The 26891-nt window shown below is 45.0% G+C and overlaps 1 protein-coding gene across 2 annotated transcripts in view; it reads right to left on the reverse strand.

Annotated features, from left to right (window-relative positions):
* Positions 1-1072: 1072 nt before the first annotated feature.
* HEXA (hexosaminidase subunit alpha) overlaps positions 1073-26891 on the reverse strand; it is a 32989-nt gene continuing 7170 nt past the window's right edge. The window contains exons 2-14 of one of the 2 annotated variants that reach the window (XM_049905739.1): positions 15228-15320; positions 14067-14132; positions 12330-12376; positions 11690-11800; positions 10719-10820; positions 10105-10237; positions 8957-9137; positions 7874-7960; positions 7520-7592; positions 3425-3608; positions 3145-3235; positions 2399-2503; positions 1073-1325 (exon numbers count right to left, since the gene is read on the reverse strand). In XM_049905739.1, coding sequence (XP_049761696.1) covers positions 1262-1325; positions 2399-2503; positions 3145-3235; positions 3425-3608; positions 7520-7592; positions 7874-7960; positions 8957-9137; positions 10105-10237; positions 10719-10820; positions 11690-11800; positions 12330-12376; positions 14067-14132; positions 15228-15320 — 1337 coding nt within the window. In that variant the 3' untranslated portion in view covers positions 1073-1261. Of the gene's footprint in view, positions 1326-2398; positions 2504-3144; positions 3236-3356; positions 3609-7519; positions 7593-7873; positions 7961-8956; positions 9138-10104; positions 10238-10718; positions 10821-11689; positions 11801-12329; positions 12377-14066; positions 14133-15227; positions 15321-26891 lie in introns of those variants that run through there. The other variant, XM_049905740.1, reaches the window with a different exon arrangement.

Consider the following 26891-nt stretch of genomic DNA (forward strand, 5'->3'; position numbering starts at 1 on the left):
ACTAGACTGTGAGGAAATAAATTTCTCTTTGTTAAAGCCATCCACTTGTGGTATTGATATTTCTGCTATAGCAGCACTAGATGACTAAGACAGGGACTGAAGCATGGAGTTTAAGGTCTAAATTTTATTTGGTTCCTTTCTCAACCCTGCCTTCCCCAAGTTTCTCTATCTACCAGACTGGAAGTTTTCTGAAAGAAATGCCTGGGACCACTCTACTATGGTGCCAGCCCAGGACCAGGCAAGAGAACTTTGCAAATAATGGCCAAAGGAGTCCCCATCACAAATAGTCTGCCCAGGAATCCACCAGGGGGCAGTGTGGGCCCACAATGAGACCTTTCCTCCTGGGGGACTATTGGTCACAGGTCCAAAGCCTCTTTTGAGGCCCAACCCCTTTTCTCCCAGGGGCTTTGCTCTCAGGGTCTCAGGTGTGCCCTGAGATGCTATGGGGTGAAACGGGGCGGGAGTGTGGTGGTGATGATGGAAGTTGTCTGCAATATTGGGAATTGATCAGGGCCTCTGAGGACCAAATTCTTCAAACTTAACACCTACCACAGTGTCTAGACCACCAGATTTACTCTGGATTTAAATAATGGTTGCATAAAATTGAATTAACAAGGAACCCAAAGGAGAAAAGCACTAGAGGAGGGGAATAGTGGGCGTATACATGGGAGAGGGGCTTCTGTGAACAGATTGGGGCTGGAACCTTTGCCCCTGCCCAGAACTCCTTCAGGCCCCTATAGTCTTCTTCCATGTACTTGGAAGTTCCATGTACTTGGAGTTCTAATGCTTGGAGTTCCACGTACTTGCAGTTCTGATGCTGAAGTGATAGGGCTAAAGTGTACGTCTGGGCCATGTGTTGGGGGTAGGAGACAAGTCACGTAACCCAGGCTAAGCAGGACAGCACAGAGACTATGGGTCTCGCTCCCAATCCTCAACTTACAGGATCCCTCAGGGGCAGACTGGCTGGGCTCTACTGAGCCCTTTCACTCTCAAGAGTAGAAGGGCAATCCTGGCACCTCCTACATCCCAGGGCCCCTCATTTTTTTTTTTTAACACAGATAATCCATGTTCATTATAGAAAAATGCCACATCATTCTTTATTGGACGCCAGCACCGGCACTCGCCCCCTTCTCTCCAGGCACGGGGGCATGGGGGCAGCGGGCTCCATCCTGCAGCTGGGACACAGTGGAAGCCTCACCAGCCTGGCTCCACTATCACTGTCCCAGGGCCAGCACCCTCCTCGGTACCTGGGGCTGCTTGCTCAAGCCTGTTCAAACTCCTGTTCACAGTAGCCTACATTGAGGGGCTGTGCCTGGACACCTCGCCTGCAAGAGGACATGAAGAAATGGTGGGATAAGCCACTCAGAAAGGGTCAGTCTTAGACCACAGCAACAGTTTCTCCACAGCAGCAACAGTCCCCCCTTCTCCCATCTCAGTGCATCTCAAACTTTCAGTATGTAACCAAGTTACTTGGGAGTTTCACTTCCAGAGATTAGGGCCAAGTGTTGGCAAGACTCTGTTTTGAATAGGTACACCAGGTGATTTTGATACAGGTGGACTCAGGAACTGTGGGGGATGCCTCCCTATTCCTATCTTGCCTGTCTCTGTACCCCAGCCCTAAATGACTCCTCTTTAGAAAAAGAAGTGAATGCCTGAGGAGTGCCCAGTGCTCCTGGCCTACTGAGCCCCCTGTTCCTTGCTCTAAAATGCTATAAATGCAGCAGTGTGGGAGACTGAGGCACTGTTCAGTCCATGCACTGGGCCTGGGCATGAAATCCTGTCCTTGGGATTCAGCCTCCCAAGTTCAAAGCCCTGACCAGTCTCATTAGGAAACCTCTAGGCATGCCTCCCTTATCATGCAAATAAGCAACATGTTCAGTGATGGTAAGAAACTACCTCAGTCGCCCAGTGAATTACAGACAGTTGAGGCCTAGACCCCACCATGCTTGGCTCCTGCCTGCGACTCTGCTCTACACTAGGCCATGTCCCCCTGATTCTCAAGACAGTCAATGAATAAATCAGGGAAATGGTCATCTTATGCAGGCCCATCCCCAACAGGGGTGCAGGTGTCATCAAAGCCTGTAAGAGCATGGCCTATGGCTAAGAGCATAGACTTTGAAGCCAGCCTGGTTCAAATTCTGGCTCTGAGTGACTCTGGGCAAGTTACTTAACTTCTTTGTGCCTTAGTTGCCTATGTCTAAAAGGGTCAAAATAGTTACCTACTGTAAGGGGTTAAGATGAAAATTAAATGAGGTAACGCATGTAAAGGCTTAGCATAGTGCTGACCACACAGTAAATGCTCTATAAATGTTGGCCACTATTATTACTCTTCTAAGTGAGTGGGTCCCAAGCCCCCGGCCTGCCCCAACCACCCTGGGAGGGCCCACAGCCTGCTTACCTCAGCAGCTCACAACGGAAATTTGTCAAACGTGTGAGGGCAAATTCCAAGTCGGTCACGCGGCTGTTGCTCCACAGCCTCTCGGCAACAGCCCCCGCTCTGGGCCTGGAGGAAGGGGGGCACGCACCAGGCTGGGCCTGTATTCCCTGCAGTCACAGACTACTGCCCCTTGTTTAGGCCCCCTGGACCAGCTCAAGGCGAAGGAATGTGATCAGCACTTTGCTCAGAGCTACAGCCTGGCTGGAGGGCTCCCCTGATTCTAGGGCTCAGCTCCATCTTCATTAAAATGTGGAGAGCAATCCCATTCTCTCCTCTCCATCTCCCAAAGATACAGGATGTCTTAAAGGCATCATAAACTGTTACTAAGAGCAGCAGCAGGTGTTCTCACAAGTGAACTCTATACCCAACCAGGCTTGGTGAGGCTCTAGCCTCTGTGGCTGCTGAGGAAACAGCAGAGGAAAGTCTTATCTGAGGAACCAAGATTCTCACTGTTGAACTGTTGCATCCTGGGCAAGTCACCTCTGTTCTCCAGGCCTCATTATCTCTACCTTACACACCTACTGGGGTGTTGGAGAAGCAGGTGTGAAGTGAATATTACCTACAAACAGAAGGGTCATTGCAACGCCCCTTCTCTCTCAGGCCTGAAAGGAGGGTATGAGTCTGCAGATGGTTGGGCAGGATTGAGTCTGTAAGGGAGAACCCCTGCCCACCAGCCCAACCTTCCACCTCCCTCAGAAAACTCTTACCAGAGCCTGGGGACCAGGTTTGTGCTGTCCACATACTCGCCCCACATGCAGGCCTCGCCACCAATCACCAGAGCCTTCTGCTCAGGGCTACCTGAGGGAAAACAAGCAACAGGCTGCTGGTGGGGGATAGAGTAGGTGGTAAATTCCAGGATCCCCCTCGACTACCTTCCCAATATGGCCTTCTCCTCAGGTAAGTTGTTTCATTTCCTGACCTGAAATGTCTGCCCCCTGCCTCCCGCCCAGCCTCCTCAGGTCAGCAAGGTGAGCTCCATGCTTTCACCATCAAATGCCAGGGGCTCCACCATGTAGAACTCCTTCCAGTCAGGGCCATAAGTTATACGATTCAGGTACCAGGGGGCAGAGAGCAGGGCTCGGAAGCCAGCCTGGGTGATCAGTTCCAGCTCCTTCAAATAGTTTACTGGTGCCTCTTCTCGCCATACGTGTATGATCGTGTCTGGCTGAACCTGTCACACGAGATCAAATGGGGGTAACGACACAGGTGCCTGGGCTTTTTTTTTTTTAATTGTACTTTAGAGGAAGGTTTACAGAACTAGCTTCTCATTGAACAATTAGTACACACATTATTTTGTGACACTGGTTACTAACCCCACAATATGTCAACACTCCCTTCTCGACCTTGGGTTCCCAATCACCAGCTTTCCCAACCCCTCCTGCCTCCTCGTCCTTGCCCCTGGGCTGGTGTGCCCCTTTAGTCTTGTTTTGTTTTATGGGCCTGTCTAATCTTTGGCTGAAGGGTGAACCTTAGGAGTGACTTCATTACTGAGCTAAGAGTGTCCAGGGGCCATACTCTCAGGGTTTCTCCAGTCAATGTCAGGCCAGTAAGTCTGGTCTTTTTTCGTGAGTTAGAATTTTGTTCTACATTTTTCTCCAGCTCTGTTCAGGACCCTCTATTGTAATCCCTGTCAGAGAGGTCACCGGGTAGCCGAGCACCATCTAGTTGTGCCGGACTCAGTCTGGTGGAGGCTGTAGTACTTGTGGTCCATTAGTCCTCTAGACTAATTTTTCACCTGTGTCTTTTGGTCCCCAAGACCATGGTCCCCAGAGCCCCCAGACCAGCAATTCGGTCCCTCAGGGAGCCTGGATGTATCTATGGAGCTTCCAAAACCTGGTGGCATAATGGTTAAGAGTTCAGCTGCTAAACCAAATGGTCCACAGTTTGAATCCACCAGGCACTCCTTGGAAAACCTATGGGGCAGTTCTACTCTGTCCTATAGGGTTGCTATGAGTTGGAATCGACTCGACAGCAATAGGTTTTTGGTTTATGAAGCTTCCATGACCTTGCCTTGGACAAGTTGTGCTGGTTTCCCCAGTAGGGGCAGTTCTACTCTGTCCTATAGGGTTGCTATGAGTTGGAATCGACTCGACAGCAATAGGTTTTTGGTTTATGAAGCTTCCATGACCTTGCCTTGGACAAGTTGTGCTGGTTTCCCCAGTATTGTATACTGTCTTACCCTTCACCAAAGTTACCACTTATCTATCGTCTATTCAGTGTTTTTCCATCCCCACCTCTTCCCTCCCTTGTAACCATCAAAGATCGTTTTTGTGTGTAAATCTTTTCATGAGTTTTTATAGTAGTGGTCTCATACAATATTTGTCCTTTTATGATTGACTTATTTCAATCAGCATCATGCCCTCCAGATTCATCCATGTTGAGAGATGCTTCCCAGATTCATCGTTGTTCTTCATTGTTGCGTAGTACTCCATTATGTGTATGTACCATAGGTTGTTTATCCGTTCATCTGTTGACGGGCACCTAGGTTGTTTCCATCTTTTTGCTATTGTAAACAAAATTGCAATGAACATGGGTGTGCATATGTCTATTCATGTGATCGCTCTTAATTCTCTAGGATATATTCCTAGGAGTGGGATTGCTGCATCATATGGTATTCCTATTTCTAGCTTTCTAAGGAAGTGCCATATCATTTTCCAAAATGGTTGTACGATTTTGCATTCCTACCAGCAGTGCATAAGTTTCAATCTCCCCACAGCCTCTCCAACATTTGTTATTTTCTATTTTTTTGATTTGTGCCAGTAACGCCAGGGTGAGATGTTATTTCATTGTGGTTTTGATGTGCATTTCTCTAATGGCATTTCCTCATGTGTCTTTTAGTCACATAAATGTCTTCTTTGGTGAAGTGTCTATTCATTTCCTTTGCCCATTTTTTAATTGCGTTATTTGTCTTTTTATTGTAGAGGTGTTGGATTTTCCTGTAGATTTTAGAGATTAGGACTTCATTGGATTTGTAATAGCCAAAAATTTCTTCTAAGTCTGTAGGTTCTCTTTTTACTATTTTGGTGAAGTCTTTGGATGAGCCTAAGTATTTAATTTTTAGAAGATCCCAGTTATCTAGCTTATCTTCTGGAGTTTGTGTATTGTCGGTTATGGTTTCTATCCTGTTAATACTGTGCATTAAGGCCTCTAGTGTTGATCCTATTCTTTTCTTCTATGATCTTATAGTTTTTAATTTAGGTCTTTGATCCATTTTGAATCAGTTTTTGTGTACGGTGTGAGGTATGGGTCCTGTTTCATTTTTTTGTAGATGGACATTCAATTTTCCTAGCACCATTTGTTAAAAAGACTGTATTTTCCCCATTTGATGGACTTTGGGCCCTTGTCAAAGATCAGGTGACTGTAGGTGGATGGACTTACATCTGGGTTCTCAATTCTGTTCCACTGGTCAAAGTATCTGTCATTGTACCACTACCAGGCTGTTTTGACTACCATAGCTGTATAGTAGGTTCTGAGGTTAGGTTGTGTGAGTCCTCCTACTTTATTCTTCTTCTTCAATAGAGCTTTACTTGTCTGGGCCTCTTCCCTTTCCATATAAAGTTAATGATTGGTTTTTCCATCTCTTTAAAGAATGTTGTTGGTATTTGGATCGGGATTGCATTGTATGTGTAGATTGCTTTGGGTAGAATTGTCACTTTCACAATGTTGAGTCTCTGTATCCATGAGCATTTTATGTCTTTCCACTTACATAGTCACTTCTGGTTTCTTGCAGGAGTGTTTTGTAGTTTTCTTTGTATAGGTCTTGTATATCCCTGGTTGGATTTATTCCTAAGTATTTTTTTTTTTTTTTTTAGGTCTATTACAAATGGTATTGTTTTCCTGATTTCCCTTTGTTGTTCTCTTTACAGGCATATAGGAATCCAACTGATTTTTCTGTTTATCTTGTATCCTGCTACTTTGCTGAATCTTTCTATTAGTTCCAGTAGTTTTCTCGTGGAGTCTTTTGGGTTTTCTAGGTATAGTATCATGCCATCTGCAAACAGGGACAGTTTTACTTCTTCATTACCAATTTGGATACCCTTTATTTCTTTTTCTTGCCTTATTGCTCTAGCTAGGACTTCTAGCACAATGTTAAATAGGAGTGGTGATTAAGGGCATCCTTGTCTTCCTGTTCTCAAGGGGAATGTTTTCAGCCTCTCTCCATTAAGAATGCTGGGCCTTCCTGTCTGGAGGGGAGATGGGAGGATAGAGAGAGTTGGAAGCTGGCAAAATTGTCACGAAAGGAGAGACTGGAAGGGCTGACTCATTAGGGGGAGAGCAAGTGTGAGTACGGAGTAAGGTGTATATAAACTTATACGTGACAGTTTGACTTGATTTGTAAACGTTCACTTGAAGCTCAATAAAAGTTTATAAAAAAAAAAAAAAAAAGAATGCTGGGCCTCATCCTCATGTAGGCAACCCAGGCTCAGGGTGTGTGCTCCTTCTGCTCCTCAACAGCAAAAAATGTCTCCATGACTCTTAACCATTGAGCTCCCATCCCAAAGCAGAGGCCAAGGATTTCAGAGGCCCTAGAAGTATGCCCTGCTACCCTTCCCCTCTTCACAGTCCCTTTACAGCCTCCCTGTCCACACTGAGATAGTAACATTGGCTGAGCTAAAGAAGGCAAGCAGTAGGGCCCAGGGGATTCATCAGGAGCTAGTATGGTCAAGCATCTCCAGGTGTTTCTGGGGCTGGGCCAAGGTTCCTACAGGTGGAAGGAGGCTGAGATCTCACCAATCAACAATGAAGAAGGAAGCCCTATTCCTGCAAACCTGGAAGACCCTAGTCTATGACTCTGGGAGCAAAACTCAGACCATCATGCCAGTCTGAGGAGTTCCAAGTAATCTAACAGCAGAAATAACTCTTGAGTACTTGCAGTAAGGGAAGATAGAGGCTCTGATACACAAATCCAGGGCTTATACTTCTGTGACCTCTCTAGAAGGGGAGGTAGAGATGGTACCCAGTGCTCTGACCATTAAAACCTAATCCAAACAAGGAGGACTAGCCCCTGCAGGGCCAGGGAAGGGTTGGGGAGACCAGGGAGATACTGCTGGTGGCTCCTTCTCTCCTCTGCCCCCAGCTTACCTTTACTTTATTATCAAACACCTCCTGCCACACCACGTAGCCCTTGCCATAGGCAGAAACGATGTTCAGCAGCCTGGAGAGGAGGGAGTGTGAAGAAAGTGTCTGCTCAGCTCAGGCAGGCCCTGGGCTGATTGTATTAGCTCTCTAGGGGCTGAGTCTGGTTTGGGGCTTACTCCTGACTGAGTAGTGTCTTCCCCAGGGTTGGGAATGGACCACTCCAAACCTGAAAGCATAGGACAAAGGAACCTTTGAGGGCCCAGAAAGCAGTCAAACAGGACCTGGCCTTGGGATGGAAAGTGAGGACCCCAGTAGATAGCCCCAAAAGAACCCTGCCCACCCTCCTTCCTTCCTCACATCTGGATGTACAAGGACTCCAGCTGTTTGAAGTCTTCGCCAAAGCCTTTCTTCTTCATAAAGGCCTGGACATCTGGATTGGACTTCCTGAACCCCGAGAGAAAATGGAGATTAATTCTTTCAACATCTTAAAAGCCCAAAGCTTGGGGATTAGTCACCTGGCCTCCCACAACTTCCCCTTTTTATGTGAAAAAACAAACAACTGAGGACCACAGAAGCCCCAAACATGGAAGGTGTGGTTGAAGAAACCTGTATGAAGGGGGCCATTGACACAGGCTGAGAAAGCATGAGTCTGGTCCTGAAGAGTTCTCGGTTCAAACCTCAAAGAGAACGCATATTTATCCTCTCTCCAGAATACCACACAAGCGGACCCAAGGTCTTGCCCTGGGGCTCCACACTGGGTTCTGGCTGCCTAACCCACATCCCACCCTGGCACATACTCTACTGTTCCCTTAATATTTACTCTGTATTTCAGCTGGATGACAAGCCTTGGTGTCTGTCACCAACTACAGATCCCTTGCTCCACATCTACATTTTGCTCACACTGTTCTCTTCCTGGAATGCTTTTCTGCTCCTCCATGTCTCTGGAAAGCCTTTTTCCTCAGACTCAGCTCTAGTGACCACTTACTTCTTTAAAAAGCCCTCAACCCTTTTTAAGCTCACTAGATCTGAGGGTTTGGACCATACGATTTAATACTGAATTAGACATTGTCCTGTATTAGCCTCAAATTTACCAGTCTTGACTGTTCTGCCAGACTATTTTAAGCCTACATAAGCAGGGATTATTTTTCCCTAGCCTGGGTTTTGCCAAGACAATTCTGTGCCCAGAGCTGGTTTTTCCATAAATACCTCAAGGCTACGAGGGCAGAGGTTCACAGTCACAGTCTTGCCACAATCAGGCAGGGCCTCCCTGCAGGTGGGCAGAGGAAAGGCCCCGGATCTGAGCAGCCTGGACTGAGACAGACTGCTGTCTCAGAGATTAGTTCCCGAGGAGCAACCAAGATAGGCTGCCCCTCAGGGGTGAACCTCTATTCTGAGTTAGCAATTCATCAGGCTGGGATGGGAAGATCAAAGGGTTCATACCAGCAGGAGAAATCAACCTCATCTCCTCCAAGGTGAAGATAAAAATCTGGGAAGACAGAGCTGATCTCCAAGAAGAATGTGGTCATGAACTCATAGGTACTGTTGAGAATGGGGTTCACTGGTCCAAAGGTACCAGAAGGTTTAGAGCCAGAGTAGCAAGGAGTCAACAATCCAGGGACACCTAAGCCAACAGAGAGCCCCGCATAAGTGTCACAAATGCCCAGACCCCTATGCACAGTCAAATCAAACACTTAAGGACATAAGTCACACAATCATGTTCATAAATATTACCCACACCTACTTAGACACACCCAGGCACTCAGAGACACTTGTAATCACCATCATTTAGTAACAATCAAAGAAAAACAAACAGATTCCAATCACATTCACAGCTGAGCCAGTCAGTCAGAGGCTGAGTTATAACCAGACAACTGTAAGCCACATATACTCTTGTCCTGGCACACAGCTCCCAGTAGGAAGCCCTTGCCCTGAGGGCTGCTTACCTCCTCATACTGCCTTTAAGAAGATGAGCAGAGGGAGAGTCCTGATCCAGCCAAACTGGCAAAATCTTTCTTCCCTATCCTCTCCTTTACTCTATCACCCATAACCAGGATCTTTCTACATTTCCTAAGAGGCACCTCTCCTGTCAGCAGTCTTTCCCTTCTAAGGCAGAAGCCACATGATGTCTTTACTTTTCTACAAGGCTAACAGTGCCCCTCAGTGTTCCTTTAGCCAACTTAAGGGCTCAGTCTGGGGGACTCACAGAGGCAGGCTGTGGGTATACGGAAAGAGGTGAGCGAGCAGGGGTTGTGACTGTCCAACTCTACCTCTGGAGGCCATGCTGGGCTTCTTTCTTTTAGATTCTATCCTGGGGGTCAGATCCCTCAGCATCCACTCTAGGGTACAACAGCCTGCAAGGGTGTCATTAAGAAAAAGGCATCTGAGAAGAACTTGCCCCTATTTTAATAGTAAGCAGTGCCTCCTTCACCCAAAATAAGTTCTGCCTGTCCAAATTCCCAGGTGGAAAAAGTTGATGGAAAACATTCTTCCAGGGATCAAGGCCGGGATACGTCATATCCAGGAGCTGATGTCCTGAAGCCCCACTGAGGAGGACCAACAGACCCCTCCATCCCAGGCACTACTCTTACCTAATCCCCAGGACAAAGTATGGCCCGGGGTGTCAAACTCTGGCACCACACGGATACCCCGGAGCCGTGCATGTTCAACCACTTCCTTCACATCTTGCACTGTGTAGATGTGGGTGACAGGGTTGTAGGAGCCCTGAAAGGCACAAAGCATCCTTCAAGCTCTCATTTCCTGAAAGCCAGTAGAATAGAGTACATTCAAAATGCCCCCAGGACTCTCCAGGTACCAGAAAACCTACCCATAGCCTTTTGGCATCGGAGACTACCTTTAAGGAACGTTATCATAATTTCCCACAAACTATCACACCTTTTGTTTTATCTGAGCATCATTATGCCAGTGAGATAAACAAGGTAGGTATTATACCCATTTAACGGAATGTAAATAAACAAAAGGCAAATGAGATCGGGAGAATTATCTCCGGAAGGTCACAGAGCAAATTAATGAGAACGTGTAGAGCCAACTCAAGTCTCTTAACTGTAAATCCAGTGCCCTTCTACAATATTAGTATGCCTGCCTAAAACTGGGCTGGTTAGCAGGAGGGCCATTGTCCTTGCCAACAGGGCCACACCAGGCTCAGACATCAACACCATAAGCTTTGGGCAAAATCGAAACATACCTTTCTGGCAAGCTCAGGAAAAGTGACGCTGTCATATGGAAAGGAAGGGTCATCTACCAGATGCCAGTGGAACACGTTGAATTTATTGTAGGCCATGACATCCTGTAGGTTAGAGCGTACATGGTGAACCCATAGTGGCTTCTCCAGTTTCAACCTCAAACTTGGGAAGCACTGGGCAGGCTGGCAGCCTATTTTGCACAACCCAGTGGGCTCAGTTCCACCCGCTCAGCTTCCAGCTGTTTACAGGGTCTCTCCATCAAAACTTCCCATGAAGAAGGGCCTGGCATGGAGAGAAGGTAGCACATTCCCTTTTTTCCCAGGACACATCCAAAGATGGCTACAGAAGAGGTATCTCTTTTTTGAGATGTGTTGTAGCCACATTGAGAGGAAGGCTGCAGAGTCTTCCAAAAGCCCCCAAATACCCTGAAGATAATGCTTCCTCCTGTCATTTGTGTTGGGTTGTATGACTAGTGTTGATGCAAACTGTAAGGTCTGCTGAGAACTTAGTAGCCCCTTAACTCATACACCTCAGAAGGCAAGGCTCATGGATGTGTTGATTCCTTTGGTTGCATCAGAGGAGCAAAGGAAAAGGCAGACGTGTACGCTGGATCAGCAACTGTCAGAAAAGACTGAACATCCAACTCAAGATAGTTAGGAACTTCTCCAGTTAAAGCTTTTGATCATCTCTTTTCTGTGAACTTGCCCTAACTAAACTAAAATTAGCTCTGCCTGACCAAAGAAGCCAGTTTCCCAAACCACCTTCTGTACCCCTGGAGACTGCCTGGGTATTGGTTCACAGTAGCTAGTGGGGTAAATTTAAGTCATTCTTGTTCTTTTTTTGAGTCTTTGGAGTCCAGAAGCTCATGAAGTTATACACATTCTCTAACTCTCTAGGAACACGGTACCTGGTCTATTCCTTACCCCACAACTCCAGAGCCCTAGAAGAGAAGAAGGTCTTAAGGCCTAGGTACCAGAGTATCCAGGATGCTAGACAGTGGCAGGTAATGGCGAGACGTATCCAACAGCAGGCCCCGGTGAGGGAAGCGGGGGAAGTCCACAATGTCCGTCTTGTTGATAAAGAACTGTGCAGACCAAACATGAAACACGTCAGAATCCAAAGGGAACTTACTGCAAGCATAGGGGGGGATTAGGAAAACTCTCCTACGTATTCTGAAAAACCAATCTGTGACTATTCTGCAGGGTAGCATCTCCCTAAACACGCCCCACCTCCACATCAATTGTCATAAGCAGACACCTGCCCAGACAGCAAGTGTCCATGCCAGCCAGATACAACTGTCACACACACCACTCATCCTACAAATTCTGGCTTTTCACTGACTGTTAACATGTTCCTATTTTTTTCAAAGTGGTGTGGCCTCAAAGGCCATTAGTAAACAGTGACTCAGGGGAACCAAATTACGAAGACCCCAAACAGGCCAAATCTACCAAACCAGTTCTCCCCCCGACCCCCCCATATCTCCTCCTGTATCCTTGATGGGGCCATCCCAAGCCACCCTGTCTAAGGCAAAAGAAGATATTTCCAGGACTCTAAACATTGCAGCAACCCCTTCAGAGACTTAAAAGGAGCCTTTTCTGAGGGCCTGCACTCACCGTGCCATCAGCAGATCTCCAAATAAGCTGGCTAAAAGTCTCCAAACCTACAGAGAAGCAAAAAGGCAGAGTAAAGACTCAGGGAGGCGGGGACCCCATTTGGTTAAGGTTTTTGACTCTCAGATTACACAGCGGATATTTTGTACAAATCCTTGAATGAAAACACAACAGCAAAATCACATTTTTTTAATCTTTCAAAGAAGGTTCCATCTGGAAGATTCTCGGTGTAGCAGAGCACAACGTTTGGGCACACAGCAGAAGTAGACAGAGTCTGGGCTTGATGATTCTCAATGACGAATGTAAAGGGAATACAAGGAAGCCAGTATCCATTTCTACTTTGTATTTTATTTTGGGGGGTGGCAGTGTAAAGAGTTTTAGTGCCCCTCCATGAAGTACATACACCTTTAAAACCCAAATTTCTTATCCAAATTTCCTGAGCCTTGAACTCACGAGGACAGTAAGAAGAGAGACCAAGACATGTGCTGTGAGGACTGATGCGGGGACAGCTAGCCTCAAGGGGTTAAGTCTTTCCATGGATAATACCCATCAGGAGGTAAAGGAGTTGAGAAGAGGGGTCCCCAATCTGCTGCCCCTTCACTTCTTCCAGATAGAATTATAGGAAAGAGATCAAAAACTTGAGTTTCCAAGGAGTGTAGGTCCATAGTTGGACACAGAAGACAAGGAAACATCCACTCTTCCTTTTCAGAGCTTGAGAAGAGTTCCAGCTGCAGGGAGCTGAGGTGTGGCAGTCAGCAACTGCCCCAGAAGAAGTGTTCAGTCCACTGGACACAGAGTCTTCCAGATTTCAGCAAGGCCCATAGGTGGGTGGGTTCAGTTCTCAATGTTACACGTTCTCAGCAGCTGGGGCCCCACTTCGGTGAACCTAGCAGAAGCCTATGAAAGGATTCCTAACATCTCAAATTTCCAGAATGAAAGAATCTGTAAGACCTTAGCTGTCACTAAGCACCCAACTTGAGGAAGATTGATAGTACATGGTTTTGGTTTCTCACTACTCTGAGGTCCAGCATTCTGAGTCCTAGAGTTCTGACCAATCAGAACTTTCACAAGAGGGCAGAAAGGACAGTCAGCGTGCTGTTTCTCCAAAACACAGGGAAGGGGGAGCAGGGGCCAGAGAAGACAAACTAAAGCGAGCTTTGGAATTCTGTGAGAATTCTCCTCATCACCCACCAGCAGAGGGATTACCAAAAGTAGTAGAGGTATTTGGCTAATTCTGTATGGAAGGAACAAATATCTTTTCAGTAAACCAAGAGGAAGGGCAGGAGCTTGTTAGCTAGTAAATTTTTCTCCAGAAATAATATAGTTTGACATATCATACTAAATCTTTTCTCTTCTTTTGGACATTTATTTCTTTTGATATAGCTTTTCTTTTTAAAGAACTTTCCAGTTCTCTGTGTCTTTAGTGGGAGCTGGACAGGTGGATTTGTGGTGGATTCTGGTCCCTCCTCCCTCCAGCTGCCCACACCCTGAGCATCAGCCTGCAGAGTCTCCTACTGCTCCTTCACTGGCCCAGTCAGGAGAGCAGCTGCTGCACAGGCTACAGTCTGTCAACATCTAGGGACAGCTATAAGACAAGCCTGCCCTTCAAGGTCTCCATCAAGAAAGCAGGCCTAAAATATGGGTATTTGCTGGCTCCCAGTCCTGGCCTCCTCCCACTCCACACTGCCCACCTTGCACATCTCCCTTCTCTCTCCCCCACCATCAGTCCCACCTCGTTACCTCGGAGAGCTCCCCAGACAGTCTCAGAGAGAAGGAAGCACTGCTCATCATTTATGGTCAGGGTGTCTGAAATGACAGAAATGACCCCATTTGGTTAAGGTTTTCAACTCTCAGATTACAGAGCAGATGTTTTGTTTAAACCCTTGGATTAAAACACAACAGCAAAATCACATTTTAAAAAATCTTTCAAAGGAGAGACATCCCCAGAATGGGGCAGCTGCAGGAGGAAGTGTGGTCAGCACACTGGCTCTGCAGGCCCTGGGAGATGATGAGTGATGAGGGATCAGGCTGAAGCAGGTCTCAGCAAAGTACCACTTGTCTTGTAGGTCAGTTTCCCCCATCAGAAACATGAATTCCTGCCAGCCCTTAGCTGAAAGTATGAAGTATCCTATTGGCAAAAGGGAAAGGGATGCTTGGAAGGGTGAGTCTAGGATACAATGCTCCCAAGGCCTTTGAAATCACCTTGCTTTCTCCCCTTTGCTCCCGGTTTCAGTTACTTCATCCAAGAATGTGATGAAGAAGCCAATACTTGAAGGTCCAATTTGAAGACTAAGAAGTTTCCAAATGCTACTGCTCAGGGAAGACAGGATGCCATCACAGGACTAATGACTTGGTTTCATCTCAGTGTTGTTGTAGTTAGTTGCCATGAGTCGATTCCAGTTCATGGCAACCCCATGTGTGCAGAGTAGAACTGCTCTATAGGGTTTTCAAGGCCTTTTGAAAGCAGATCCCCAGGCCTGTCTTTTGAAGGTAGGTTCGAACTACCAACCTTTTGGGTAGTGGTTGTGTGCTTAACCATTTGTACCACCCACAACTAAAAACACCTTCTGTCTCCAGTGTAGGGTCTCTTAGAGAAAACCAGCAAAGTATTCAAATTCCTAAAATGGAAATGGAATTGTATTCAGCTCAGAAGACAGGCATGCTATGGGGCTCCACAAACATCCAGTGTGATGTTCCTCAGTCAACCTTCGGACACCGGTTAGACCTTCTGCATGGGGAACACTCATCTTCTATGGCTGTAGGCTCTTGGTGACCCTCGGTCCTCAGCTACAGCCATGGAAGCCTTCAGGCCTAGTATCAGCAACTGAGGCCAGGTCATCCAGCGTTATATTTCCAGATAAGTATTTGGTCTTCTAGGACAGGGACTGAGGTGGTACTTACAATTCTCCACTGACTCCAAACTAGGCAGCTGGTGGCAGCCGGGGGTGGCCACAAAGATAGTCAATGTATTCTTCTCTGCCGCGTATTGCTTTTCTGCAAGGACAAGGTAAACTCAGTGTGACTGATCTGTCAACAGAAGCAACAGGCAAAACCAAGGCCCTTTAGGAGGGCCCCATTTCTAGTCCCTTCAGTTTACATGCCATGCCTGTGATAAAAGGGAAGAGAGGACATGACATTTACCCTCAGCCTTGGCATAGGCCTAGTTGTCTGATCAACTTTTTCATTCTGGTTGTGCTTCTTTTTTCTCTCAATGACCCACCCAACCTATGAATGATCTGGTGGCACCTGCTCTTAACCAGGACCCTATATTTCTGGCTCCTCCTGGGCTGTACCCAGCATAGGATTCCAAGACCTCATTCACTATTTCTGAACTCCAGGCAGTTCTAGAGCACTGTTGTCTGCAGATTAGCTGCCAATTTGCAAACTGTGACAGTGGTGACTAGACAGGAAGTTTACAATACACCAGAATGTATGTCAACTACGTTAAGGTAAGCACACCATTCTGACTTATTTTTCATAACAAAATTTTCTTGATGAAGGGAACAGATTTACATTCTGATGTGTACGTATGTTTCTTATCTCATTGCATTCTGGTACTTTAAGTAGCACTGCTCTTGAGGGCTCTGGACACAGGGATCCCAATTTTGTAAAAGCCCAAGCACTGATGTGAGCAGATGAAGGTCCTGTCAGGAGCTCCTATTAAGAGGAACCCTGAGATGATCCAGTTGATGCCCCAGAGAAGGGACATGTTCACTTCCTGCTTCCCTCCCTCCTCTTCCCAAACAGGTTCTCTATCCAGAGTAGCCTTCTACCCAACAGAGAAAAGCAACATGGGCCAACACACTACCTAACATAGTTCTTGGACCCCAGTCTACTGAGAAAAAAATACCAAAGCCAGAACCCTAATGCAATGTCTCTTCTCAGTTCTTCTCTCTGACCGTCGGGCGTGGGGGCAGGGTCCTGATTCTACTGCCCCAAACCTGAACCTTAATGAACAGTCTCATTATTCTTTCCTTGAGCCACATATATCCCTACTGGTACCACAGAAGGCAGAGAGATAATTCAGAACCAAATAGGAATCCCAAATATTACATCTCTAGGCAGAAGGAACCCAAAAGCCCCAACCATCTTAAGGAAGCTTGTCCAAACCCCTGGGCACTGCATCACATGGCTGCTTCTCAGCTCTCCGGTCTAAAGGGGGCTAGTGTGCCATCATGAATAGTCCTCCCTCTTCAGAAAACACCCTGTATCCTCATACCATCACCTGCCCAGAGCCTGCAGGGAGAAGGGAACTTGTGGCTTCTCTGTGTTAGGCCAACTCAAAACTGCATTCTAAACCCTGGAAACTCATCCCCACAACATAAAAGGACAACCAGGCTTTCAAGGCAGAGACCACTGCCTCAAAGCAGAACACGGAGGGTCATTCCAAGCTTCCCAAGGAGACACGTCGTCTCTACAAACCCAACTTTAATCTCAAACACCAAGCAGGACTTATCCTAGGGGCAGGGTGAAGAAAATTACAGAAAAATAAATACCCTCTTTAAACTATACCCGGACCCTCTGCCTTCTTGTCCCAGCTCCCAACCACACACATCACAGGAGCCAACTGTCTTGTGTCGAGAGTTCATCTGCATATCTACCCAGGTTGCCAGCAAAAGAGAGCAAAAGTCCTGAGCTTTAAGGTCAACCCTCTGGGCCTCAGTCTACCAAAGTGAGGAGAAATTTCAAACAATCCACATGCGAGCCATGGTCACTGTGCTGAAGACAAAACAAGAGGGACTGCACAAACACCAGGTTTATCTGAATGGTTACTTGGAAGATGGGAACATACTAAATGTTTTTCTTTTTTAATTGTTGTTGTATTTTTATTTTTTCAAAATACACCTGGGCTTCATTCCCCAGGTCAGTAGTCTTTTCGGGGAAGGGTCATAGGCTCCTTTGGAGAACTGATAGAAATGAAGAGACCTTTTCTCCAGAACGATGGCCCTAATCTAAAGACCCTGTCCTTCTCCCCCCGCCCCCCACCCTGCCCCCCCATGGGTCCCATAGTGAAGAAGCCCTGTCTGAAGTGCTCCCATCAGGACTTGGGCTGATAGAGAAGATGCAGATACTGGGTCAGGCTGCTGCTTAAACAAACTATGAGAGAGAAGGTCTGGGGAAGGTGCAGTGTGGGAACTGGCAAAACAGGAGGGACATTGGGTCATTTAAAAGGATGTAAACAGTCTCATCATTGTGGTTTTCCGCCTCCAAGTTGCCACTTTGCCGAGCTCTGAAGAGCAGGAAACAGGCAGGGGACAGTACAACCGCCTCCACACACACCTACATCCTGCAACGTAAATTGAGCCGTGGGACCGTGGTATGGCAAACAGCCCCACCAGCCAGCAATCTGACAGACACACTCACAATGAGCCCACGTTGGGAAGCAAGAAGTTCTGAAGGCTCAGGTGCTCAGGAAGCAGCATGGAAAACAGAGCATGGGGCTGGGAAATCAGGAAAGGTTGGTTTTGGTTCTGCTGCTGCCAAGCGGAGTGAGTCTCGGAGTTCCCACTTCCTCCCCTGTAAACAATGGCAGGATGGGACCAGATTCCTGCTGATCCTCCTCAGAGCTAATACTTCATGATCCCACAGACAGATCTCGTATTCCAGGGTCCTGTGCCATGACCAGGAAGTGCTCTCACCTCCCTGCTTTCATGGAAACCTGCTCTTTTCTTTGGGTTCAGAGAACTTTATATACATATATATAATTATTATTACTATAAAAATAGTACATACTAGCTGAAAAATTTCAAACAGTTCAGAAGTGTTTAAAATACATAACAACAGTATTGCTGGCATGCCTCCTCTGTCCCTTCTCTGAAGAGATAAGCTATGCTTGGTTTCCTACTTTTGTAGCCCTTTTTAGCATAATTTTGCTTTATTCATCACAGATGGGTCAACACTGGACATGGAAGCATGAGAACGAGGACCCTTTTACTACCAAACTCCTACTGTTGAACTTCCTCCAGACTCTAGGACTATGACCTTTCCATTTCCTTTCTGTTTCTCAGTTCTCTCCCGGCTTTACTTCCTTCCTTGTTTGGCCTAGATGAGGCGATCGATCACCTCAAAGACATTCTAGCGAATACCCTGACAACCTGTCTTTTTCTTTAGTTGCAGCCAGTGGGCAAAGCCCCTACCCCTGGATCAATCTAACATCTGCCTTCAGTGCCCCAACCCTGGGCTTCCGTGCCTTCCTGGAGGGAGGGTGGGAATCATGGAATATTGGACTGGGCTGCTGCAAAATCAGTCTCCCATCTTTGCTGGGTCTTTGATACTGCCCTGAAAAACTTCTCCTCTCTCCACCATTGCTTTTTCCTATTTTCTACAACAGCTATTTCCAACTTGTACCACTTTCCTCAAGTCTCTATAACTTGATCTTCACCTCTCTTACTCTCAGCAGGCCATCAGAAGAGGACTCCCATCCATCACTACATCTTTCCCTCTTTTCTCTGAGAAAAATACCTGCAACCCGACTTAACCTTCTATCCCTATCTCACCTGTGCTCTGGTTCCCTCCTCAGGCTCCTCTAGTATAAATTTTCTCCAAAGTCTTCAAATTATTTTTTTCTACTAATTTTTTCCCATCAGCATTTAAACATTCGCAAGCCTTCCTGACCTCATCTGCGTGTCATCTCAGTCGCTCTTTCTCTCATGTTCCCGCCACAAAGAAACCAGAGCCAAGCAATTAGGAGCTGAATTCAATAGTCAGACATATCTGGATTCAAATCTTGGCTCCACCACTTTCTAGCTGAGGGACCTCGGGCAAGGGATTTACCCTCTCTGAGCTGCAGTTTCCTCAGTCTGTAATATGGGATCATGACAGTACCTACCTTACTGGGCTGTTGGGAAGATCAAATAATTTAATGCATGTAGAGTGCTTCGCTCAGTGCCTGGCACATGCTAAATGCTCACAGAGTTGGCCCTCCTAAGTCCTCTCTTTGTGGCCACTTCCTTACGTTCTAGCTACTCCTTAGTCCACTATGTCTGGTTTCCTTTACCACTCCTCTGAAAATGCCTTCACCAAGGTCCATTGGTTCTGTGGCTAAATTCAAGGGACTCTTTTTAATTCATTCATTCATTCAACAGTTATTTATTGAGTGCTTACTATGTGCCAGGCTGTCCCAAGTGCTGTAGATACAGCAGTGATGAAAACAGGCAAAAATCCCATAGAGCTGGTAATCCAGTGGACACTCAAGAGGTCCTTCTGGGACTTCCTGGCAGCATTAGACACCTCTGACCTTCTCGAAACTAAAATCCCCTAGCTTAGGGGACACTGCTCTCTCTTAGTTTTGCTTCTAACTCCTTCAATGCACGTCCTCATTCTCCTTTTCTTTCATCAACCCCTACATGCTGGTGTTCCCCAGGGTTTCAGCCTCCCTCTTTCTCCTTTAGTCATCCATTCCCACAGTAGGCTGTTGGCTCTCAAATTTGTATTTTCTTCTGGAGTTCTAGACCCATATACTCCCATGCAGATGTCTCAAAAGTGCCTCAAATTTTAAATACAAAACTGAACTCATCATTTGTTTTCCTGACTGATGCTCTCTGTTTGTTAACAGCATCATATATCGATTTTCTCAGATCAGAAAAATCTCCTTTTCCTGCATCTCCCACCTTACTGATTAGGTCACAAATGCATTCACTCAAAACAATGTTTATTGACTGTCTACCATGTGTCAAACATTGTGCTGAGCACCGAGATTACACAAGTGAAAAAGAAAGACCTAATCAAATCTTATAAAATCCTTAATTAACTCTTAACAGTATCACCATTTTCCCACCCCCATTAGGACAATGCCTTAGTTTAGGCTCTCATAATTTCTCACCTGGATGACTATAAAAAATTTCCCAATTGGTCTTTCCCTTCCTCCATATGTACCCCTATTTAAATCCACTCTCCTCTGTTATCTTTTAATATGAAAATGAAATCATGATATTCTCTGCTTAAAACACTTCATTGGCTCCCTTAGTTTTCAGGATAGAGTCCAGAATGCACTGGATGACTTTCAAGTTTTCTCATGACCTGGACCCTAGTCTTAAATCTTTTTCGGGGTAGTTCTACTCTGTCCTATAGGGTCGCTATGAGTTGGAATTGACTCCATGGAAATGGGTTTGGTTTTTGGTTTGGATGCAGTGACTATCACAGTACCACAATGAACCTTTACGGAACCCTAAAAGTACCACATTTTCTCACCCTGTTTCCCTACTTATTCTTTGTACACATTACTTCCTTCAACTGAAACAAACTTTGCATTTCCTCCATATTTCACTTGATTAAGAAATAGCTCTGGTTTTTCTTTGATAAAACTTCTGCCATTCTCCCACTCTTTCTTAAGAGATGTTCCTATGTGATCGGGAAGCAACGTATACACACATTTTTTCGTAACACTTATCTTAATACATGCTGTTTGTCTATCTCCTCACCTAGACTGTGAGCTCCTCAACAGCAGGGACCAATCTCAGTGTCTTTGTATTCCCAGTGCCTGACACACGGTAGTCATTCAATAAATGTTTGCTGAAAAAATGAATGATGCTAGAATTAAAAAAAAAAAAAATGCACATTTAATGATATGGATGCATAATAACTGTGCTACATGATAATCAAGCATAAATGGCAAACAGTTAAGGTAGATATTACTGTTATATACCCAAACCTAGTCTTTCTGAAGTCCTGGGATTGGGGTAGGAGGTGGTAAGAAGAAACCAAGGCATGAAACAATTAGAACTGAAATAATGAGAATGTTGACACAAGGTAAAGAATGTAACCCAAACCACTGATCATTATGTCTAGAAATTGTAGAATGGGAGTGGGTTCTGCTCTGTATATTTTCACTAAAAATAAAATTTTAAAAATGTAATTAAAAAAAAAGAAAGAAACCAAGGCATACAGAAGAAAGCGCCTCCTCAGATACTGTTCTGCAAACCTCTCAATCCATAAATCCAGACTCAGGTCTTTCCACTTCTCTGGAAGGGAGACCTTACTGCTGTATTAGGTCTTGGAAACTATAAATCTTTACCATCCCTCCACCCGCTATGATTCTCCCTGAGGCAAAGCTTATTTCTACCATACGAACGTGTTTAATTCACCGAATCCTAGCTGCATGGAGAAAACACATTGGTTTTGATTACAAAGCAACATTTGACTTGACTAATGCAGTGGAAAGCAGGCAAGTCAACCCAGCCTTTGGCACCTTCCCACTTTTCATGTCTACCCTGCCCCCAGCTCTCTGAGACTGACATCAAAGTTTGTTCTCCAGGCCTACCGTGTTCTCTTTCTCCTCCCGCCCTTACATATATCACATCCTGGCTTCCTCTCCCCACACTCAGCCAGTGAAAGCCCTTGCACTCATTCATTTGCTACTCATTTCTTCATTCCAGCTAAGATATATGGAGCACTTACTGTGCATCAGGAACTGTGCTAGGTGCTGCAGCAGTTAAAAAGAAAAGCAAACCCTGTCCCTGCCCTTGCAGAGCTCACAGTCTAGTGGGAGAGACAAATGCAAACAATGACAAAACAGTGTGCTATGGGCTATGACAGACATTATATCTACCTCCAGAAAGAGGAGAAAGGTTTAACATCAAAGGAAGCCTCTGAGATTTGCCAAACTACCAAAGGGGCAAAGGTACTCCAAGCCTGTGAAGCAGCCAGTGGAAAAGCACATGGCAGTGCCTAGGGGAAGAGGCAAGGCCACCTTTGTCACATCTATTCCCATAAGAGGGGAGACTGAGAATCTAACTGCCCTGAGCCTGGAGCCTCCCCTTAGTGCTGGTGAATTCAGCCTGGACCATGGTGCCTCCTCCCATGCTTTCCAAGATTCTTCACCCTCCAGAGACTAATAGCTACTCAGAAGTACAATGCACGCAGCCCAGAGGAACCCTGAATGTTCCCTTCCCTCTCATTTCCACCCATCTTCTTTTTTTTTTTTTAAGTAAACACTTTTGCTTTTCCTCTACTTTGAAAATGTAATCTATTTTGTCTTCACTAGAAAGAGAACATCTCCCTATTAATTCTAAATCCCAAGAGATAACTTTGGTTAACATTTTACACAGTCTTCCAATTTTCTCAAAACACAAAGATTTATTAATTTTAAAAACAAAAATGGAATCCTAACATATATTGTTTTGGAACTTGTTCCACTTGCCAAAATGATTTATAGATCTTTTAATGTCAATACATATAGATCTACACGGTTATATGTAACTGCTGACTGGAATTACATTGACGGTATATACCTTACCTAAATTCTCTCCTGTATGGACATTTGGGAACGTTTCTAAATTTTTTATATTATAAACCATGTTCAAGTAAACAAATATCCTTCCATATACGTGTGTTGTTTTTGTTGTTGGGTGCCACAGAGTCAGTTCCGACTTAAAGCAACCCTATAGGACAGAGTTGAAATGCCCTATAGGGTTTCTAAGGAGAGGCTGTTGAGTTTGAACTGCCAACCTTTAGGTTAGCAGCCGAACTCTTAACTACTCTGCCACCAGGGTGTATGTACACATGTATACAACCTATGTTATATATTTTATATATGTATTTATATATGTGTGTGTTTTATCAGTTCTGAGACGTTTCTGTATGATAAATTTCTAAAGGTAGAAATGCTAGGTCAAAGATATGAACATTTTTGGTTTTGATATTGCCAAATTACTCTTCCAAATTATTACACTGGTTTATACCTCAACCAACTTATATGGGCCCATCTCACTGCGTCCTTCCAAATAAAAAAAAAATTTTTTTTTTCCAATACTAGACAGTCTCAATTCTTCTTCATCATTTCCAGTCTGATAGATAAAAAATACACCATTGTTTTAATTTACATTTCCTGAGTTAATTTTTTTTATTGATTTGTAAAGTCTTTTAGAGAAAGCTTTGTATTTCAAGACTGCAAATATGTGCCACAGTTTATCCTTTATTTTTTAACGTTATGGTTTCTTTCACTTTAGTTTTTATGTAGTCAAATCTGTTAGCCTTTTCCTTCATGGTTTCCTTTATAGGCTTGCTCCAAAAAGTCTCTTCTACCCCTGTGATTATATGAATAATCTCTTTTATTTCCTTTGAAGATATTTATGGTGTATTTTTTACCTTTAGATCTTTAATCTACCTGGAGTTTACTTTTGTGTTTGACATGAAGTAAGGGTCTAATTTAATTTTTTTCCAAATGGATAACCAATCATCACTATTTATTTATTAACAACGTATCTTTTCACTTCTGGTAGGAAACACTTTCTTTATCATACATTAAATTCTCATATATACATGAACTCGTCTTGTCTCTGGAACTTGTTTTATTGGCAACCTTACAGTCAGGGAAATCTACCACCTTCTGTCACTTTGCCTAAGATACAAACCCCTCTGCTCATTTCTGATCCTGGACTCCTATTCACATAAATGTTGTTTCCTCTTTTCTGATCAATCCTCCTGTAGTACACTCACCCTGCAAACCCTCTGGAACTCCACTCCATGGTTATTTAACTATCAACATCCTTAACCTCTTCTACCTCCTCCTTAACTGAAGTCTGGCCCTTTCCAGGAACACCACTTCTACGATCTGCTCTGAGAGGTGGCTCCTTCTCACATCCTAGGGTCAAGAGATGGGGCTGCTTCCAAGTCATCCATTCTCTACCACTAAGTGAGGGGAAAACACAACAAAACAACACTTCTCTTCTGAGGCTCATATCATCCAGTATAAAATGTTTAGCCTGTCCTTGTTACAACCCTCTGCAACTTCCTGGTCACTCTTCTTTATTTACTCAAGACTTTGGAGCCTGGTCCCAGACTTCCTCTCTGCCCCAAGACCAGCTATCAGCCTAGATGATTTCAATACTCAAGAGGAAGAACTAACACGCCATGTTCTGGCTTAGAAGTTATCCAACAACATCCTCTTCCTCCTCAACCAATGTCCCATGGTCACCTTTTGAATCTTCTTATCCCTTGGAAATATTCAAACTCATTCTCCCAAGCTTCAGTACCATGTAGTTAACTGTCAGCTGGACTCTAAATACCTCACATTCAGCATGGCCAAAATCAAACTTACTTTATGATTCGTATGCCTACCTCTCAACCTCTTAAATCAATCCATCTCTCTCTCTGTCCTTTTTCCCTCCTTTCCCTTCCTTGCCTACTATGTCCCTTGTCTTTGTGAATGGTGGCAGAATACATCCAAATTGTTAAATCAGATATTTGGGAGTCATCCTCAGGACCTTCCCCTGTGTATTACTCTCCACTTCCAAACACTCTACCTCCTAAATTTCATTTTAATCTATCTAGTTTTCTCTGTCGCTACAGCCATTGACCTAGTTCAGCTACTATTACCTCTTACCTAGACCACAGTAACAGCCTTTTTAACTGGGTCTCCTGCCTCTAGTCCTGTTCCTCACCAACCTATGCTCCCCAAGTTTAGTCATATCACTTATCCTGGTTAATGGCCTTTACTGGCCTTCCTTGATCTTAGGATAAAGTTCACCTTCCTGACCATGGTTCACTAGGCCATTTCATAGCCTTGCCTCTACCCCCTCTCTAGTTTCAGAACTGGTTATCCACTCTAGAACTGTAGGTATGCTTCAAACATACTGACCTTCAGTTTCTTGAATATGGTACGGTTTCTTGCCTGAAGGCCTCCCCCCGCCCTCCCAGTTTTTTCTATCTGGAATACTACCTCCACTCCCACCAAGTCTTACTTTCAGGTCTAATTAGACAGTTCTTCTTCCAAGAAAGGGTTCTCAACAGGCACATCTCCCCTCCCCACCCCCCTACACACATTTGGGCCAGATGTTCCTCCTCCGCACTCCCAAAGCACCATGTACTTCCCTTATCATAGCAAAAATCACACTTTATTGTATATCTCTATGCCTACTACTGTTGTTGTTGTGTGCTGTCAAGTTGATTCCGATTCATAGCGACCCTACAGGACAGAGTAGAACTACCTCATAGGGATTCCTAGGCTGTAATCTTTACAGAAGCAGGTCACCAGGTCTTTTCTTCCATTGAGCAGCTGTTGGGTTCAAACCCTGGACCTTTCTATTAGCAGTCAAGCACTTAACTATTGTGTAAATTCTTTAAGAACGGGGCAGTTCAATGAAATATTCTTTGGACCTAGTGCTACTGACAAATTATAGTTGCTTAATAAATACTACTTGTATTAAGGATGGATGGATGGCTAGATGGATGGCGGATGGATGGATGGATGGATGGATGGATGGATGGATGGATGGATGGATGGATGGATGGATGGATGGATGGATGGATGGATGGAAGGAAGGATGACGGCTACTAGAATCTGATAACAATGGGTTGGGGATAAAAATATACATCACTGGAGTGCTAATGAATAAGCAATTAGATGTTAGAAGTTACTATTTGAAGTATTAACACTAAGAGGTCAGCAAGACCTAATCCTACCAGAGGCCAATAGTTTTCCAAATCGCTAATTGGTAAATATTTGAAGAAGGTATTTATGACTCTGCTCCAAGATTACACAGTGAGAAGAGCAAAATCTTTGTAGATGAACCCAGCTGCCAGGAATTTCTACTCCACCACTGCTAGCTGTGAAAGCCTGGTCATGCTACTTAGCTTCTAGGAGCCTCAGTTCTGAAAGATGGGGTAACACCGACTTCACAGGGTTATCAGAAGACTAAAGAAAATAAGACAGGTCAAGTGCCAGGCACTCAATAAATACTAGGTTCCTTCCATTTTCTACTTCCTTTTTCCTTATCAGCCAAAATTAACAAAAATATGTCAGTTTTGCCACAGCAAACCTTCATTCCATCACTTTGCCAGAGGAACCCTGCTGCAGGGTTCCTTGTGGTATAGCTGTATCACAGAGGCAGCTTCCCCGAAAGTATTTTTATGAGCTTCTTACAGAAGCCTGGAAGCTCCACTACTGTGTGATGCCATTCTGTACGGCAAATAGGCTGTCACACCAACAAGAGACGCGAGCTTGAAAGCCCAACTCTGAATCTATCCCAGTATAGCACTGCAGCCCCAGTCCGAAGAACAAAGCCACAAATGCAGAATTCTAGCACTAGTGACTGCCAGAACAAGGTCAAATGGTAGAGTAGTTAAACTTTTCACCTAGGACACAGTGTACCTGGTAAGCCATCTCCCTCGATTCAGTCCCAAGAGCCGTACAACAGAAGGGGAGGTCTGCGTACTGGCACCCAAGCTGACAAGCACCCACACTTCCTACCTTTGAGCATACACTCCCAGAAGAAAGAGATCTACACTATACTCAAGGCTCAAACAACCTCAAGATGTGGACATAATGCTAGCACACCACTGTTGGTTGGGGCTCAGGGCTGAGTGCACGGCCAGGGAGCTCAAACAATGCCACATCTTAAAACAGAAGCAAAGGAAATGAAAGAGAGAAGACTGATGTTCCTGGACCACTAATGGGTCTCATTCACTACAGCCAATAGTGATGTCATTAGGTGCTGTGGAGTCTTTTTTTTTTTTTTTTATTGTACTTTAGATGAAGGTTTACAGAACTAGCTTTTCATTAAACAATTAGTACACATATTTTTTGTGACACTGGTTACCAGCCCCACAACATGTCAACACTCTCCT

Source organism: Elephas maximus, chromosome 13 (assembly GCF_024166365.1).
Source record: "Elephas maximus indicus isolate mEleMax1 chromosome 13, mEleMax1 primary haplotype, whole genome shotgun sequence".
NCBI classification, from domain to species: Eukaryota; Metazoa; Chordata; class Mammalia; order Proboscidea; family Elephantidae; genus Elephas; species Elephas maximus.